This window comes from Ambystoma mexicanum, chromosome 4p, assembly GCF_040938575.1.
Source record: "Ambystoma mexicanum isolate Mex_15411 chromosome 4p, UKY_AmexF1_1, whole genome shotgun sequence".
In the NCBI taxonomy this organism is placed as follows: Eukaryota; Metazoa; Chordata; class Amphibia; order Caudata; family Ambystomatidae; genus Ambystoma; species Ambystoma mexicanum.
In genome coordinates, this window is record NC_090927.1 from 112,915,627 (window position 1) to 112,932,601 (window position 16,975).

The 16,975-nt window shown below is 48.1% G+C and overlaps 1 protein-coding gene across 5 annotated transcripts in view; it reads right to left on the minus strand.

Moving 5' to 3' along the window:
- CAD (carbamoyl-phosphate synthetase 2, aspartate transcarbamylase, and dihydroorotase) overlaps window positions 1–16,975 on the minus strand; it is a 425,465-nt gene that overhangs the window by 297,595 nt on the left and 110,895 nt on the right. For all 5 annotated transcript variants that reach the window (XM_069605502.1, XM_069605501.1, XM_069605500.1 and 2 more), the window contains exons 7-8: window positions 11,479–11,664; window positions 10,995–11,107 (exon numbers count right to left, since the gene is read on the minus strand). In XM_069605502.1, coding sequence (XP_069461603.1) covers window positions 10,995–11,107; window positions 11,479–11,664 — 299 coding nt within the window. The remainder of the gene's footprint in view (window positions 1–10,994; window positions 11,108–11,478; window positions 11,665–16,975) is intronic.

Genomic DNA, 16,975 nt, shown 5'->3' on the forward strand with positions numbered 1-16,975 from the left:
TAACAGTGGGATTACCTCCTGTAAGGTCACCATACGAAACTTTTGGGGTTTGACAAATATGTTCGCTGGGCGCAGATCTAATACAGGGCGCATGGTTAAGTCCTTTTTGGGTACAAGGAAGTACACTGAATAAATACCTTCTGTTACCTGTGATAGGGGGACGGGCTCTATAGCTTCTTTCTTCAGTAGTTCTTCCACCTCTTGAAGAAGAATGGAGAGGTGTTGCGGTGTCATGCGTCGGTTCCGTGGGGGTTTGTACTTCGGGGAACCGTTGAACTCGATGCAGTATCCGTGGGCTATGGTGGATAATACCCAACGGTCTGACGTGATTCCCTCCCATGCTGAAAGGAACGATGTTAGCCGGCCCCCGACCGGTGATGCATGGGAGGGGACCCGAATTTTCGGGTCATTTGCTGGTATTGGGCGTGGAACCTCTGGGGCTGGAGCCACGACCTCTTCCTCTGCCACGGCGTTGGCCTCTTTGACTGAACTGGGTGTTACCCTTGTTAGTGGGCCAGTTGGAGCCAGAGTAATATTGTTGTTGTTGGTTCTGCTGCTGTCTTTGGCCACGAAAGGAGCGTTTATTACCATAGCCTCGCCTGTTAGGGGGCCTAGAAATTTGATCAAGAGTCTTGATGGTATCAAACTCTTTTTTAGCATGTTCTAGGGCCTCATCTACTGCTTTCCCAAACAGATGCGTCTGTTCAATGGGTTTATTTATGAAGGAGGCTTGGGTTTCGGGCTTAAAACCTGAATTGCGTAGCCAAACGTGGCGTTTGAGAAGTATTCCCTGCACTAGGGAGCGGCCAGCCGTCTCAGCGGCATCTAGGGAGTTCTTAACGATGCCCTGGTTTACCAGTGTGCCCTCTGATATTATAGCTAGCAGGCGAGAACGCAGAGGTTCAGGTGCTTCCTCTGCTTCGCTGCGCAGCTTGTTCCACTGTGCATCTGCGTAGCTAGCTAAAAGTGAGTTGTTATTAGCAATTCTAGTAGAGAAGGCGGCGGAGGTCGTGATTCTCTTCCCCAGTGCGTAGAGTTTTTTGCCTTCTTTGTCTGGAGGTGCTTCACTAGTGGATAGTGGCACCCCTGCTCTTTTTCTTGTGTTGGTGACCACAAGGGAGTCCGGAATAGAGTGTCCTCTGATGTATAAAGGGTCAGAGGATGAAGGGCTGAAGAGCTTTTCTATTCTAGGGTTGACCCCTCTTACTAAAGCTGGGTTAGTAAGGGAAGGAGAAATTCTTCTTTTAATAGAAGCCAGGAGTGGAATAGATTGGCTAACAGGGGCTTTTTCTTTGATGACTTTTTCTACAAAGTCAATGTCTGGAAGAGTTTCCCCTGTATCAATTTCAAAATGCGCTGCTGCCTTGCGCAATAGTGCATTGAGGGAAGGTTGGTCATCTATGGGAGAGGAGTTCCCATGTGAATCCTTGAGAGGAGAAAGGCATCAGGGTCTGAATGTACTGATGGGGATTGCCAAGGCTGCACTGACGGTGAATGCCAGGGCTGCGAGGTAGCTGTATCCTCTTCAAAACCTGTAGCAGTGGTGTAAGGATCTTCTTCGAACCCCTCTTCCTCAAGTTCTACCTTTTCTTCTCCACCCAAACACTCATCTTCTTGGAGGTATTGCTCCTCCTCAGTGAGGTGAACCAGCCTAGGAATCTTGACTCTAGGGTCATCCTGTGGCCATTCTCTTTGTCTTTTGTGAGTGGGTGGGTCCTGGTTTCCTAGAAACCTTTCCATTTTCTCCATGCAAGAATGGAGTCTTTCAAGGGTCTCATGGGGTACCCCTGAATAGTCTAGAGGGGGGAAATTAGTGTTTTCGCCTTCGAATCATTTCGAACGCTCCCACAACGTCGACGAGAGGTTCCTGTCTCCTTCTGAAAAGCCTTCAGGTAGTTCGGAAGCGTCCTTTGGAGAAAGGGGCAGTTCCTGGCTACTTTTATGTTTTTTCGATGCGGTATTCGACGTTTGTTTCGTCGTCCGCGTACGTTTGTCTTCGGCGACAATTCTCGCTAGGCTCTCGACCACGATCTTGTCCGTCGAGGGCTCTGGTGTCGACGTTGTGTGCGTTGCGCGTTGTACCTCGACGGTCGCTCTATGGAGCGTTGCGTCGGATGTTTTTGGGGTAGCGCCCGTGTTAGATGGAAGCCCAATCGCTGGTCGCGGCTGCGTTTGCGGGTGGGGCTTGTGACCTTTACGGTCTGCGGTAGACGCCGGAGTGCCCTGCGTCCCCTTCGGCGCTGATGGATCCTTCGTTCTCGATGAAGAAGAGCCGTGGGTAGTGTGTTTAGCCTTATGGGGTTTGTGTGCGTCCTTGTCGCCGGGGTGTTCATCCCCATAAGCAGGGCGTGAGCCGAGCCCGTCGAGGCCGGGGACGGACGACGAGGAGCGGGAGCGCTCCTTCTGGGGGTTCATGACTTCCGTAACGGACGTCGAGTTATCGCACTCCTCGTCACTTTCAGTAACAGCGGCAGCGGGTGAGGAAACTGACTTCGACATCGCGTAGTCCGCCCACCTCTTAACCCTACGTTCTTTAAGAGTCCTGGGTTTTAAGAGCTTGCAGGCTGCGCAGCTGTTCTCTATGTGATCGAGGGGTAAGCAACGATTACAGAGCTTGTGCTTATCTTTCCAAGTATATTTGCCCCTGCAGCGTGGGCAAAACTTAAATGGTGTCCTCTCCATAGCTGAGGCAATAATAGCTGGCGATAACAACCCCAAGGGAAAGAAAGGGGAGAAAGAAAGACATTCTCAAAGAGAAGAGACAAAGTTCTAACCCCCACTCTCCCTACTGTAAGTTGGCCGTCGAGGCCAGGCCACGTGTTCGGCAGCGCCGAAGGATCTCCTCCGCTCTTCCTCTCCGTCGAAAATCAGTTCGGCGGAGAAACAGCTTCACAGCTAACGTCGAGGGGGAGGGATCGTTATCAGTATATTAAGTTATGACAAAAGGACCGAGGTCCGTGGCAAGTATAGCAATGTCTCTCTAGGAGCTCCGCGAAAGGCGACCAGAAACTGGGCGGAAAAAAACAATCTGAGGGACCTCGACGCGTGAGGGATTGTGGGTACAACGCACGTCACTATAGGGATAGTGTTACAGACACGCCTTGTCGACGTCCCCTTTTCGACTACGAAAAACAAAATGCAATACTCCGCAGTGACCACTGGATGTCGGACCTATGCACAGCATGTGATTCTAAGCAGATTAACAAACATCAGAAATGCTTTTACGGTAAGCAATGCATCGTCTTCTGAAGTTTGTAAATCTGCTTAGAATCACATGCTGTGCATAGACTAGCGAGCAGTACCCGGAGCTGGAGGTGGGTTGTGAGAAGGAACAGTAGAGAAGAGATGTCTTAATACTGCCTGTCCCACCTGGGAGTCAGACCTAGAATGAGTGTCTAAGCAATAGTGTTTTGTAAAGGTGTGTACAGAACTCCAGGTTGCCGCTTTGCAAATATACTCAAGGGGAACATTTGCAATGAATGCTATGACGCCCCAGTGCCTCAAGTGAATGTGCTCTAGGCTTGAAGGGCAGTTCTCTCTTCGCAAGATGGTAGCGAGTGTAATGCCATTGAAAATCCATCTAGAAACAGTGAATTTGGAGACTGCATCTCCTTTTCCTGTGGCCACTGACAAAAAAATGATTAGTCTTTTAGTGGAAGAGTTATTTCCATATAGAACATGACAGCTCTGCATACATCCAGTGTGTGCAGGGTTCTTTCCCCCAGGCTTGAGGGATTTTGAAAGAACGTAGGTAACTATTGACTGGTTCACGTGGAACTTGTAAATCTAGGGTGCGTGCGCAAAACCACCTCGTCTTTGTGAACTGTTACAAAGGGATCTAGAATAGAGTGACTGCAGTTCACTTACCCTCCTAATGGAGGTTATTGCTATTAAAACAGCAGTCTTGAGGGTGAGGGTCTTAAGACTTGCTTTTTGCATGGACTCGAAAGGAGCTCCCATAAGCCTAGTTAACACCACATTTAGGTCCCATCCGAGAACCGGGTTAGAAATGGTAGGGTGAATTATTTTTACCCCTACCATGAAAGCCTTCATCACTGGTATCTTCCACCATGACACCTTCGGTTGTGATGTTGTATATGCTGAAAGTGCTGCTAGGTACACCTTTGTTGAGTTGAAGACTAGGCCCGAGTCAAGTGAGTGAGTTATGTATAGGACAATGTGAGTGGGAGAGCAGTCGATAGGGTTGATGCTCTGAGTTACACCAGATGACAAACCGTTCCCATTTACTAGAATAACAATGTCTAGTGTTAGGTTTCCTTGCCTCCCTGAGGATGTCCATACATCTTTGAGGGAGCTACAGGTGTCCGAATTCTATGACCTCAGGAGCCAGGCCGCTAGGTTCAATGTCTGCGGACATGGGTTTTGCGTCTCCCCTTTGTCTTGCGACAACATGTTGTACGGGCAAAGCAGTCTGTCTGGAGGAGATAGTGACATTTCCATCAGATGAGCGAACCAGGGATGGCATGTCCACATGGGGGCCAACAATATCATCGTGACTGGTTATTGGTGCATCTTGTTGAGAAGGGGAGTCTGGAAAAGCGTAGACAAATGTCCCTGACCATGTTATCTAGAGTCCATTCCCCTTGGATCAGTTCTGGGGGGTACCTGGAGGCGTAATCTTGGCTTTGGGCGTTTTCCAACAGATCGATGTTTGGAAAACATTGGTGACGATGTCTCTGTGTAATTGCCACTCGTACTCCCTGGGCAACGGAAAGTCTCGGCTGAGTACATCTGCCAGAAGATTGAGTTCCCCTCGAACATGTTGTGATAACAGGAACATGTTACGTTTGAGAGCCCCCTGCCAAATGTTCTGAGACAGTTTGGACATCCCTGGAGAATGACTGCCTCCCTGTTTGTTCAGATAGTACACGGCCGTGGTGCTGTCTGAGGATTAGGATAGTCTTTCCCTGTAGTTGTGTTTCGAACGCTTTCAGTGCTTTGAACACTGCCAGCAGTTCAAGCAGGTTTATGTGGTTGGATGCCATGTCTGGCGACCAAACTCTGCTTGCTGTCTGCTGGAGCATGTGGGCTCCCCACCCTGTAAGGGAAGCGTCTGTAGTTAGAGCGGCTTCCACTGCAGGGGTGGTGAAGGATTTCCCTTTCAAGAGGTTTTCCCCTCGACCACCACCGCAGCGAGAGAACTAGGGCCAACGAGACCACTACTAAATCGTGCCACTGTCCGATGGCCAGACTCCATTGGTTGCTTAGCCACTCTTGCATTGGGCGCAGGCGCGCGTGAGGAACTAAGTAGATACATGACACCATCATTCCTAGCAGACGCATAGCCTAGCATACTGTTACCTCTCAACTGGCTTCATAGTGAGGGATTTGAAACATGTTTTGAACCCTCTCGTTGAGGGGGATGAAGAAGCCGTCCTTTGTTCGAATTAGAACCCCTAGGAATTGTTTGACTTGACTGGGGTCTAAGCTGGATTTTTGCTTGTTGATAGATCTGTTATTCAGTTTGGGATTCTCTATCGTCTTTTGGGTATTCGACAGACACGTTTCGTAAGAGTCTCCTGTTATGAGCCAGTCGTCGAGGTAATGATATACTGGAATGGATTGCCTGCACAGGAGTGCTACTGCTAGTACCTTTGTAAATACTCTTGGTGCAGATGCTATGCCGAAGGGTAATACTTTGAACGATAAGGTTTGTTCTCTATCATAAACCGGAGGTACTTTCTGGGCGCTGGCAACATCGAAATATGAAAGTACGCATCTTTCATATCCAGAGCTGCCATGTAATCCCCGTGTGAGCAGAGGAATTGCTTCCTACAGGGTGACCCATGCAAATTGCAGTTTTACAAATTTGTTCGCTGGGCGCAGATCTAGAACAGGACGCATGGTTGGATCCTTTTTGGGTACAAGGAAGTACACTGAATAAATACCCTCTTACCTTTGATAGAGATATGATCTCTATGGCTCCTTTTTGTTTCAGTATCCCGACTTCTTGAAGAAGTAGGCAGAGATGTTCTGGTGTTAAGTCTTTGTTGTCGTGGAGGTCTGTATTGAGGGGACTGGTTGAACTCTACACAGTAACCGTGGACTATGGTTTTTAGCATCCACTGGTCTGTGGTTATTCCCTCGCATGCTTTCAGGAATGAGGTCAGCCGGCCCCCGACCAGTGAGGCATGGGAGGGGACAGGAATCGAGTCATTTGGAACTGGAGGCAGGAGAAACTCTGGGGGTAGAGGTCCTGCCCCTTCCCTTACAGTACCGCGTACCCCCAAAGGGGACAGCGCCATGGCAAGTATTGGTCCCTTGTGGAGAGTTCCAGTCGTTTCCTGTAGAGTATTGTTGATGAGTGGAGTATTGGCCACGATAAAACCGGTTTCAAATTCCTCGCTTGTGGAAGGTCCGAGTAATTTGGTCCAAACTTCAGGGTTTCATGTTCTTTTTTCGCGGTCTCTAAGGCCTAATCTACCGCCTTTCCAAACAAGTTGGATTCCTCCACAGGTTTGTTTATAAGAGACGCCTGCGTTTCAGGTTTAAACCTTGAATTTCGAAGCCATGCGTGTCTTTTGAGGAGAATGCCCTGAGCGAGGGCTCGACTGGCCATCTCAGCAGAATCCAAAGTATTCTTTAAAATGCTTTGGTTAACTTGTCTACCTTCAGAGACTGTGGTAAGTAGACGGGTATGTAGAGGTTCTGGAGCCTCTGGTAGGCCTTCTTGTATTAAAGCCCATTGCGCATCTGCGTAACTGGCCAATAGAGTGGTGTTATTGGCAATACGCGTAGAGTACGCTGCCGCTGTAGTAACCCTCTTACCCATGGAACACAGTATTTTCCCTTCTTTGTCATGGGGAGCCTCGCCTGTTGACAAAGGAACCCCTACTCTCTTTCTCGTGGGAGTGATTACCAAAGAACATGGGGTGGAATGACCCAATATATAGGGTCTGATGGAGAAGGGAGAAAGTTTTTCCAATTCTTGGGTTTACACCTCTCGTTAGAGCCGGTGTAGTCAAAGATGGAGCCAGGCGTTTTTTAATCGAATTGAGGAGAGGGATGGCCTGGCTGGTTGGCAGCTTCTCCGAGTATACCCTCAACGAAGTCGGCTTCAGGTGCTGCCTCTTCAGTGGCACTTTTAAAGTGATCAGCTGCCTTACGTAACATTACATTAATTGTTAGTTGATCATCAATGGGCGAGGGATTTCTTTTAGGGGTGTTCTGAGGAGAGTCCAAAGCCAGAATATCTGGGTCTTGTTGCTCTGGGGACTGCCATGGTGGAGGGTCACCCACATCTGGGTCTTCCCCCAGCCTTCAATGGGCTCATCGCTAATGGGCTCATCGCCAATGGGCTCATGTTCCTCCTCATTGTAGAAAGGATTCCCCTGTACCTTAACTGGTAGAATGTCTTCTTCAGTAAGGTCATAATTATATATGTCCTCTTCTAAAGAGGGGTCAAAAAGCCTTGGGAATTTAGTTCTAGCGTTAGCAGGGCTTTCCTCCCTTGGCCTTCTTGGTGTAGGTTGTTCTGCATGTGAAACAAACTTGTCTAGCCTTTCCATGCAGTCCTCAAACTTTTCCCTAGTCCAGACCGATGACTTAGACCAGTCTAGGGGTGGAAAGGTGTCCCTCTCAGTCTGTCGAAAATGTGTCCCTAGCACTTCATCAAAATACGTAGAGATCTGTGTCTTAACGTTGAAGAAAGTACTTCCTCTCCTTCAGAGATGTCCTCTGACGGGACCGTGTGTCCTTCTCTCGACTTCTGAACGCTATCCTTGGATCTAGGCGGATCTTTGGGCCTTCCGGAAACTTTGAGAGTCCCTAGATTGCCGTTTTTGAGAATCAGCAGCCACAATTCATGCCAGGCTGACCTTGACGTCTTCACCAGTCGGGAGGCGCGTAGGTACATCTGACGATTGTAAGGGAGTCTGTTTCGGCAGAATCTGGACGTTGCCCTTATCGGCCACCTTTTCCGGTAGTGCCGTAACTTTCAAGAAGGGAAACAAAGCAGATGCATTAATGGCAGCAAGATTAAGGGGTCAAAGAGTGGATAGATGGGTGTCAACCATAGTAGGAGGAAGGGAACAATAAAGAACCCATGGGAATTGACAACCCAGAAGCGTTTGCAACTTTCTATGAGAGCCTATATAAACGATACAAGGCAACGCAGATATAGGGGAATACTTCAATGCAGTGGGTATGCCAAATCTCACTAGTGAGGAGACGGACGCCTTGGATTCCCTGATTACAGCTGACGAGGTAGAAAATGCGGTTAAAAGGCTATCCCCCAGGCAATGATGGATACTCAGCAGGCTTTTACAAGACCTTCCTGGCCCCACTCCTCCCTTTCCCGGTGAACTTATTCAATGACATATTAGAAACAGGGATAGCACCAAACTCTTTTTCCGAATCGTTGATCTCAGTCATCCCCAAACGATGTGGATCGTATCGCCCAATCTCTCTACTCAACCTAGATGCCAAAATATATACAAGAATCCTGGCGTCCCGACTAGAGGTATATATGCCCCGGCTCATACACTCTGACCAGGTTGGATTCATTTTGGGGAGGCAGGGATCAGATACCATGCGTAAAACATTACCCTTAATACATGAAGCGAAAAAGATGGCCGGAGACCTGGCCCTCTTGTCTGTCGATGAGGAAAAAGCCTTTGACAGTTGAATGGGGATTTCTTGAGAACGTTCTTCAGAAGGTACGACTGGGCGAGAGATTTAGGAGGGGGGGGGGGTAAAGGCAGTATATATGTCTCTAAAAGCATTACTATCAGTCAATTCTGAATATTCGCGTTGATTCACCCTAGGGCGGGGCACCAGACAAGGCTGTCCTCTGTCCGCAATACTATTTGCCGTATTGCTTGAACCTCTTGCACGCGAAATAAGGTCGGATCACTCAGTTGAGGGAGTGCAGATACAAGGCACTGAATATAAGGTGCCATTGTACGCTGATCTGTTACATGTTGTGAACCCACTAACCTCCATTCCCAGAGCCATCCAAATAATAGAACGCTACAGACGCCTCTCTCGATTTAAAATCGACAAAAAAAACCTCCATTTTGTTCCCCCTGAAAGACCCTACACGAGCTATGGAGCTGTATTCAGTATTGGGTCTCATGATTAAAGATACCACATTACGATATTTGGGGATTCATTTGGTTAGAGACTTGAATGCCCAATACGAGGCCAACTTGCCCCCACTATTGAACAAATTCCGAACGGATTTGGATAAATGACAAAAACTCAATCTCATGGATGGGTAGATAAAATGCTATCAAGATGGTGTCTCCCCCTAGGTTTCTATACCCCTTCCAGATGCTTCCGATCAAGATGCCCAATTCGTTTTCGTGGAAGTGAAAAACGGCGTGATAAAATTCCTGTGGGAGGGGAGAAAAAAAAAATGAGAATTTCTTATGATGATTTGACGCTGCCCAAAGAGAAGGGAGGGGTGGGCCTACCCGACCTTGAAAAATACTACCTGGCGACACAGTTAAGAATTTGAATACCCTGTTTGAGGAATCTAAAGCATCTGCAATGGGTGGACCTTGACAACCACAGCTTTGCCCCAGTCACCCTGGCGGAGTGGCTATGGGTACCGAAGAATAAGTGAACACGTAGGATCCGACAGCATCCTACTATTTGGGACTATTGGTAGATATGGAAAGAGGGAGTGGGCATGCGAGGCATAACCACCTGGCCATCCCCACAAAGTCACATCTGGGCACCAGAAATTCGAGAGGAGATCCCAGACCATGGCAGGTTTGAAAAGTGGTTTGTGGTTTAAAGAGGGTCTTGAAAGGGTGGGACAACTTTGGAAGGGGGGCAAATTCATTACGATTGTTGAGCTTGAGAAAGCACTGAACATAAGAAAATTGTCAGTCTTCCACTTCCTTCAACTTAAAGGTGCATTGTCAAAGGGAGAATGGAAAGAAATGATACAAAGAGAGCTCATCCCCCTGCCCCCCTTTGAGTCCCTTCTAGACTCCCTCACTCAAACCAAGGGACTGATCTCAATGATGAAAAAAGTTCTGATAGATGCTGGGAAGGGGTCCACGAACAAACTGAAGGATAGATGGTAATTAGATATGAACATGGAAATGGACTCCGAGTTATGGTTTAAGATGTGTAAAGGAACCTCCATGGTATCGACTGCCTCTCAATACAAGCTATATGCAACCAAACTCCTAAACAAATGGCAATACGATCCCTACAGAATGTCCAAAATGTTCCAAACAGTGAGCCCCCTTTGCTGGCGAGAGTGTGGGGAGCGAGCAAATTATTGGCACATGTGGTGGGAATGCCCCCGAGTAAGAATATACTGGGAGGAGGTCCTTGGGTGGATCAAAGATATGGAGGGTATCCAATGGGATGGGAAGGGATGAGACCAGAATCAGGAGGACAAAGGGGCTGGCTGCCCCCCTGCTGTTGGCGGCCCGTGCATGCATAGTGATCAAATGCAAAGCAGCCACAGCCCCGAGCAAGAATGAGTGGGTGAAAGTTACCACAGGAATATGTTTGATGGAGAAGATTACTGTGGCCCTGCATGGGAAGGCTGCACAATACAAAGCATTGTGGCAGGATTATGTACAAAAATATATCACTAGTCCGCAGACTAACACAGCTACCTTAACCCCGACCTGAAAGAATAAAGAGCATGCACCGACAGATGTGTAGAAAGTGTTATGAGAAATGCCCAGCACTGGTGGAATTTGCACCCTGAGGAAAAAAAAATTGTTGTCGATCGTTCATTAACCATCAATTAAAGAAGAGACCCAAACCGAAATGTAAAATGTAGTAAAAAGACAAAAGATCTACCATATCAGCTTACATGAGAATTACACTGTTCCCGTAGGGGAGCTGGGAGGGTAGGGGTAAAATGTTAAGTTCTAATGTTTATAAAGGAAAGGGTATAGAAATGGCCCTTCGTCAGGTTGGGAGTGATGTTGTGAACTGTAATGGTAAAATGATTACTAGGTTTCGTTTGAAAACTCAAATTTGAATTAAAAAAAGCTTGCCTGTCTTTCCAGCTGTGGTCCCATTTTTCTGCTCCCGGACAGCATCTAAAAAGACATCGAAGAGATCCACCAGGTCCATGGGACCTGCTCGGTGTTCTGGATGAAACTGAACGCTGAAAAGAAAACCAATTGGGAGGCATCACTCACTTGGCACCCTAGTTTAGCTGCTTGATGCAAACTGTATATATTCACTGCTGTGTTACACTCCTGCCATCTAATGGCTGAACTTGGAATGGCTGTAAAATGTGTCAGCCATAACCCACAGACATAGCCGCGTCTAAGCAAGTCAAGGTGGTGTGTGCAGGTGCACAGTGGTTCATCTTCTCTCCATTGCTCCATTGCTCCATCAACCACCCACTTCCCAACTCACTGATGCAGGGAATAAACAAAGAGACCACTTTGACAGCATCCATAAATGTACAAAGCTAACATGTCCAGACCTACAGAGTAAATATTTGTTTCCATAGCAAAGAGCACTCCCCACCTGAAGAAGGGTTTGCTCTCATGAACTACACCCTCATTTGACTTGTCATTGGCATTGGTGAACAGCACAGACCAGCCCTTGGGCAGCGTGGTGGGGTCAACTGCGAAGCCATGGTTCTGGGAGGTGATGAAACAGCGCTGGGTGTCCTCGTGGATGCAGGGCTGGTTGTGGCCACGGTTTCCGTACCTGGAGGTGGAAAAAATAAATTTTACATTTTTATAAGCATGGTGAAGGATGAAACACAAAAGGTATCTACAAATAGAGGAGGAGTGAGGTGAACACTTGGGGGGGGGGCAGTAGTTTAATTCGCCATTGGTTCTTTCGGCGCACCTACACAGACCATTCATCAGCACAAGAAAACAACCTGCTGAAAAGTACAGTGGTTTAAAAGGGCCCGATTGATTAGAAAAAACAAATTGGCAGATAGGACAGAAAAAAAAAACCCAATTAAGAGGTAAACTTTATGTACATGAGCATTACATTGTGGACTTGTCGCTCTAACGGAAAAACAATGTGGAGGTTTAGTTTTAGGATGCAAGTGAGACCAGCAATAGTCATAAGGCGTCTATCCCTCCAGGAAACAAGCTCATCTAAGACACAGTCTTCCTTTAAGGAAGAGAATGAAAGGATCAGTGAAATAGCACTGGCATATATATGGGATACATTACTCACCGTAATCTTATTTCTGATGCTTGTATCTGCTTAGATTCACATGCTGTGCATAGGCCGACATCTAGTGGAAGCTGCAGAGTATTCGTTTTTTTTTTTAAACTCGAAAAAAGGCGTCGACACAGGGCGTGCCAATAATACTATCCCTAGCGTGACGTCTACTGTACCCATGATCCCTCACTCGTCTAGGACGCTCAGATTGTATTTTTTCTGACATGAGGTAGCATAAGGAGTAGCGCGAGAACAGATAATCCAAGCAGATAGAAAGGCAAGACTACAAGCATCCATGCGCCTTCTCTCAGAGGGGAGGAAGGGTGGGTCGCATGTGAATCTAAGCAGATACAAGCATCAGAAATACGATTACGATAAGTAATGTATCCCTTCTGAGGCTTGTGGAATCTGCTTAGATCACATGCTGTGCATAGATTAGCGAGCAGTACCAGAAGAAGGAGGTGGGATGTGAGAAGAGTCATGAGCAAATAAATGTCTTAGAACCGCTTGTCCCACTTGAGTATCTGTCTTGGAATGAGTTGTCAATGCAGTAATGCTGAGTAAAAGTGTGAATAGAGCTCCAAGTAGCTGCTTTGCAAATGGTGTCAAGGGGTACATTTGCAATGAAAGCCAGAGTGGCCCCAATGCCTCTTGTAGAGTGGGCCCTAGGCGTGAAAGGCAGAGTTTTTTCAGAAAGTGAGTAACACAGCTGGATACAGTTAATAATCCACTTGGAGATGGCACCTTTAGAGACGTGATCCCCCTCTCTTCCTGTAGCTACGGAGACAAACAGCTGATCTGTTTTCCTTAGCGGTCTGGTCTTGTTTACATAGTAGAGGACCACCCTACGCACATCTAGTGTGTGTAGTTTCACCTCAGCCGAGCTTTGTTGGTCTTGGAAGAAAGCCGGAAGCTCGATGGACTGGTTCACGTGGAATTTTGAAATAAACAGGTGAGAACCTAGGGTGTGTGTGTAAAACCAGTTTATCTTTATGGACAGTAAAGAAGGGATCTTGCACTGACAGAGCCTGAATTTCACTGACTCTTCTTATAGATGTAATTGCTACTAAGAAGGCCGTTTTGTAAGTCAGGTGTTTGAGACTGCTTTTGTGCATGGGCTTGAATGGGGGGCCCCATGAGCTTAGATAGCACCACGTTAAGGTCCCATCCTGGTGGTGGGTTTGAAATAGGAGGGTGAAGGCTCTTTACTCCTTCCATGAAGGCTGAAGGCTTTAACTACTGGTACTTTCCACCACGACACCTTGTTATGGGAAGTGGTGTAAGCTGACAGGGCTGCCAGGTGTACCTCTAGTGAGTTAAAAACCAGTCCTGCGTCCAGCAGGTGGAGCATGTATGTAACATTAGTGGAAGGAGTGCAATCAATTGGGTTGATTTGTCTATTCTGGCACCAGATAACAAATCTCTTCCACTTGTCAAAGTAGCAGTGCCTCATGTTAGGCTTCCTAGATTCCTTTAGGATGTCCATACACCTCTGTGGTAAATTGGGATGTCCGAACTCTATGACCTCAGGAGCCATGCTGCCAGGTTCATTGAGTTGGGTTGAGGATGCACTGTTTGACCTTGGTGCTGGGACAGTAGGTTGTACCAGCCCGGAAGTTTGATGGATCCGCACACCGCCAATCTGCGTAAGTGTGGGAACCACGGTTGTCTTGCCCACATGGGAGCAACTAGGACGAGCGTCATTGATTCTCTGTTCATCTTGTTGACCACCTTCCTGATTAGAGGAGTTGGTGGAAAAGCGTACGCAAACATCCCTGACCAGTTCATCCACAGGGCGTTTCCCTGGGAGTCTGGTTGGGGGAACCTGGATGCAAATCCTGGGCATTGTCCGTTTTCGCTTGTGGCGAATAGGTCTATAGTGGGGAAACACCACTGAGAGAAGATATCTTCTACGACTTCTCTGTGTAGACACCATTCGTGTTCCACTGGGAGGGGGGTCTCTGCTCAGAGCATCCGCTAGGGAATTGAGATCCCCTGGAACATGTTGCGATGACAGGAAGATGTTCCGTCTGAGTGCCCATATCCAGATTTTCTGGGCAAACTTGGACAGATTTGGCGACCGAGTCCCTCCTTGCTTGTTCAGGTAGAACATGGCTGTAGTGCTGTCCGTCCGGATTTGCACTGACAGATTTAACAGGTAGGGCTCGAACGCTTGAAGTGCTCTGAATACTGCCAGATGCTCTAACAGGTTGATGTGATTCTTGGCCACTGAGTGCGACCATAGACCCTGAGCTGTGTGGTGGAGATGGTGAGCTCCCCGTCAGGCATGCATCGGTTGTGACTACCGCCTGTATCTCGGGATCGTAAAAGGGTTTCCCCTTGGACAGGCTCTCTCTGGTCCACCAGTGAAGGCTTTGTACAAGTGTTGGCGAAACGACCACTAGATCGTCCCACTAACCACTTGCCTGAGACCACTGTTTCGCCAACCATTCTTGCATGGGACGCATGCGCAGGCGCGCGTGGTGGACCAGGTAAATACATGACGCCATCATGCCCAGCAAACGCATTGCTTTGTGTACCGTTATCTGGCGACCGGACTGATATTGCGGAATTTGCAGCAGTATATTCTGAATTCTTTCCTCGGAAGGAAAGGTCAACCCCTTTTGAGTGTCTAGGATAGCTCCTAGGAACTGTTTGGATGTGCTTGCCACGAGACTATTTTTTCTCGTTTATTGAGAAGCCCAATTCGAAGAGGAGGTTGATTGTCCTTTGAATGTTTGCTCTGCAAATTACTGGGGTCTCCCCCGTGATGAGCCAGTCATCAAGGGTACACCGGGATTGCCTCCCTGCGTAGGTGTGCTGCCGCCACCGCCAGTACCTTGGTGAATACCCTTGAAGCCGAAGCTATCCCGAAGGGCAGTACCTTGAACTGGTAGTGTCGACTGTCCACCTTGAAGCGCAAGTACTTTCTCTGCGCTGGGAACATGGAAATATCAAAATAGACATCTTTCATGTCCAATGTTGCCATGTAATCCCTTTTTTAGGAGGGGGATTACCTCCTGGAGAGTAGTCATGTGAAACTTTTGGGGCTTGACATACTTGTTTGCAGGCTGTAAGTCCAATACTGGGCGCATTGTCAAATGTTTTTTTGGCACAAGGAAGCAAGTTGAATAAATACCCTTGTTTACCTGGTGTCCCGGGACGAGTTCTATCGCGTCCTTTGCTAGCAGATTGACGATCTCCTCGAGGAGGATCTTCTGGTGGTCCAAAGAATGTATTCTTTGTCGTGGAGGATGGTTTCGGGGACGCTCTAACAGTTCTATGCAGTACCCAGCGGATACTGTGGACAGCACCCATCTGTCTGATGTGATCCCTTCCCAAGCTTGGGTGAAGTTGGAAATGCGTCCCCCTACTGGGGTTGCGTGAGAAGGGACCCTGAACTGAGCGTCACTGTTTTGGTGGAGGCGTGCCACCTCCTCTACTGGGGCTGCCTCTACCTTTCCCACGTCCTCTTTTATTACCCCTGCCGTAACCCTGGGTAGACTGTTGGTTATTATTGCTCCACGGTGTACCCTGCCCCTGGGAATAGCTAGATCCTCTGGGAATTTTGGCCACGTGGGCGACGAAAATTGCCATTCCCTCTCTGATTAGGGGGTTTATTGGTTAGTTGGCCTAGGGATTTGAGTGTTTCATACTCGTCCTTGGCATTTTTCAGCGCGTCCTCGACCGCCTTACCAAACAACAGATCCGGCTCTGGTTTATCTAACAATGATGCTTGGGTTTCAGCTTTGAATCGAGACTGCCTTAACCAAGCGTGTCTCTTGATAACAGTTCCTTCTGCTATCCATCTGCCGGCGTTATCCGCGGCATCAAAGGTTGCCTTTAGAATGCAACCGGACACGGCTCTTCCCTCGGCCGAAACTCGTGCCAACTGGCTCTTTAAGGGTTCTGGGGCGGAGTCTATGAGTGCCGCGACTCCCATTGATGGCAGTTGTAGCTGGCCAACAGGGTGGTGGAGTTGGCAATCCTTGCCTGGTAGGCGGAAGTGGAGGCTACTTTCCTGCCCAACCCATACAGTTTCTTGCTCTCCTTGTCGGGAGGAGCTTCGGACGATGACAAGGGTGTTCCAGCCCTCTTACTGGTGTTTGTAACAACTAGGGAGTCCGGCTTCAGATGCCCCCTTATATACAGTGGGTCTGATTGGGCTGCCCTGAAAAGTTTTTCAGTCCTGGGGTTCACTGCTCTGGTGAGGTTAGGATTTAGGAGTGAAGGGTCTATTCTCCTCTGAATAGACTTCAGGATCGGGATGGCCTGAGCAACAGGCCTCCTTTCTCCCACTAACTCTTCGGCAAAGTCCCTCTCCTCTTGAGCACCCTGGGTGTCAATGTGGAAATGTTCAGCTGCTCGAGACAGAACTTCATTCAGGAGAGGTTGGTTGTCGACAGGGGAGTCGGTAACCGGGGGTTCCTTCTCTACCGGGGAATCTACTCTGTAGGTTTCCGGGTCGTCCTCATCCTCTTCTTGGTCCTCATCATCCCCATAGTAGCCCGTACCAGTTTGTTCTTACAACATGCCCAAAACTGGATCCTCACAAAAGGATGTCTCTCCTTGATACCGAGAGTAGGGCTGTACATAGAAGGGGTCCGAAGACCGCGTTGGTGTTTCAAACCGGGACTTTTTACTTGGAGGTATAGGATCCTTAGAGCCTGAGGGTGCTGACCCGTCGGGAGTATAAGAGAGAAAGTGTTCAGGGTTTTTTGCGTAACAATCTGCCAATGATGACATCCTTGACATGACCCTGTCTAGATCATCACTAGACCATTCTCTAGAACTAGGGATGACTCTTTCTGGAAGTTTCTCTGACTTATCCCGACTA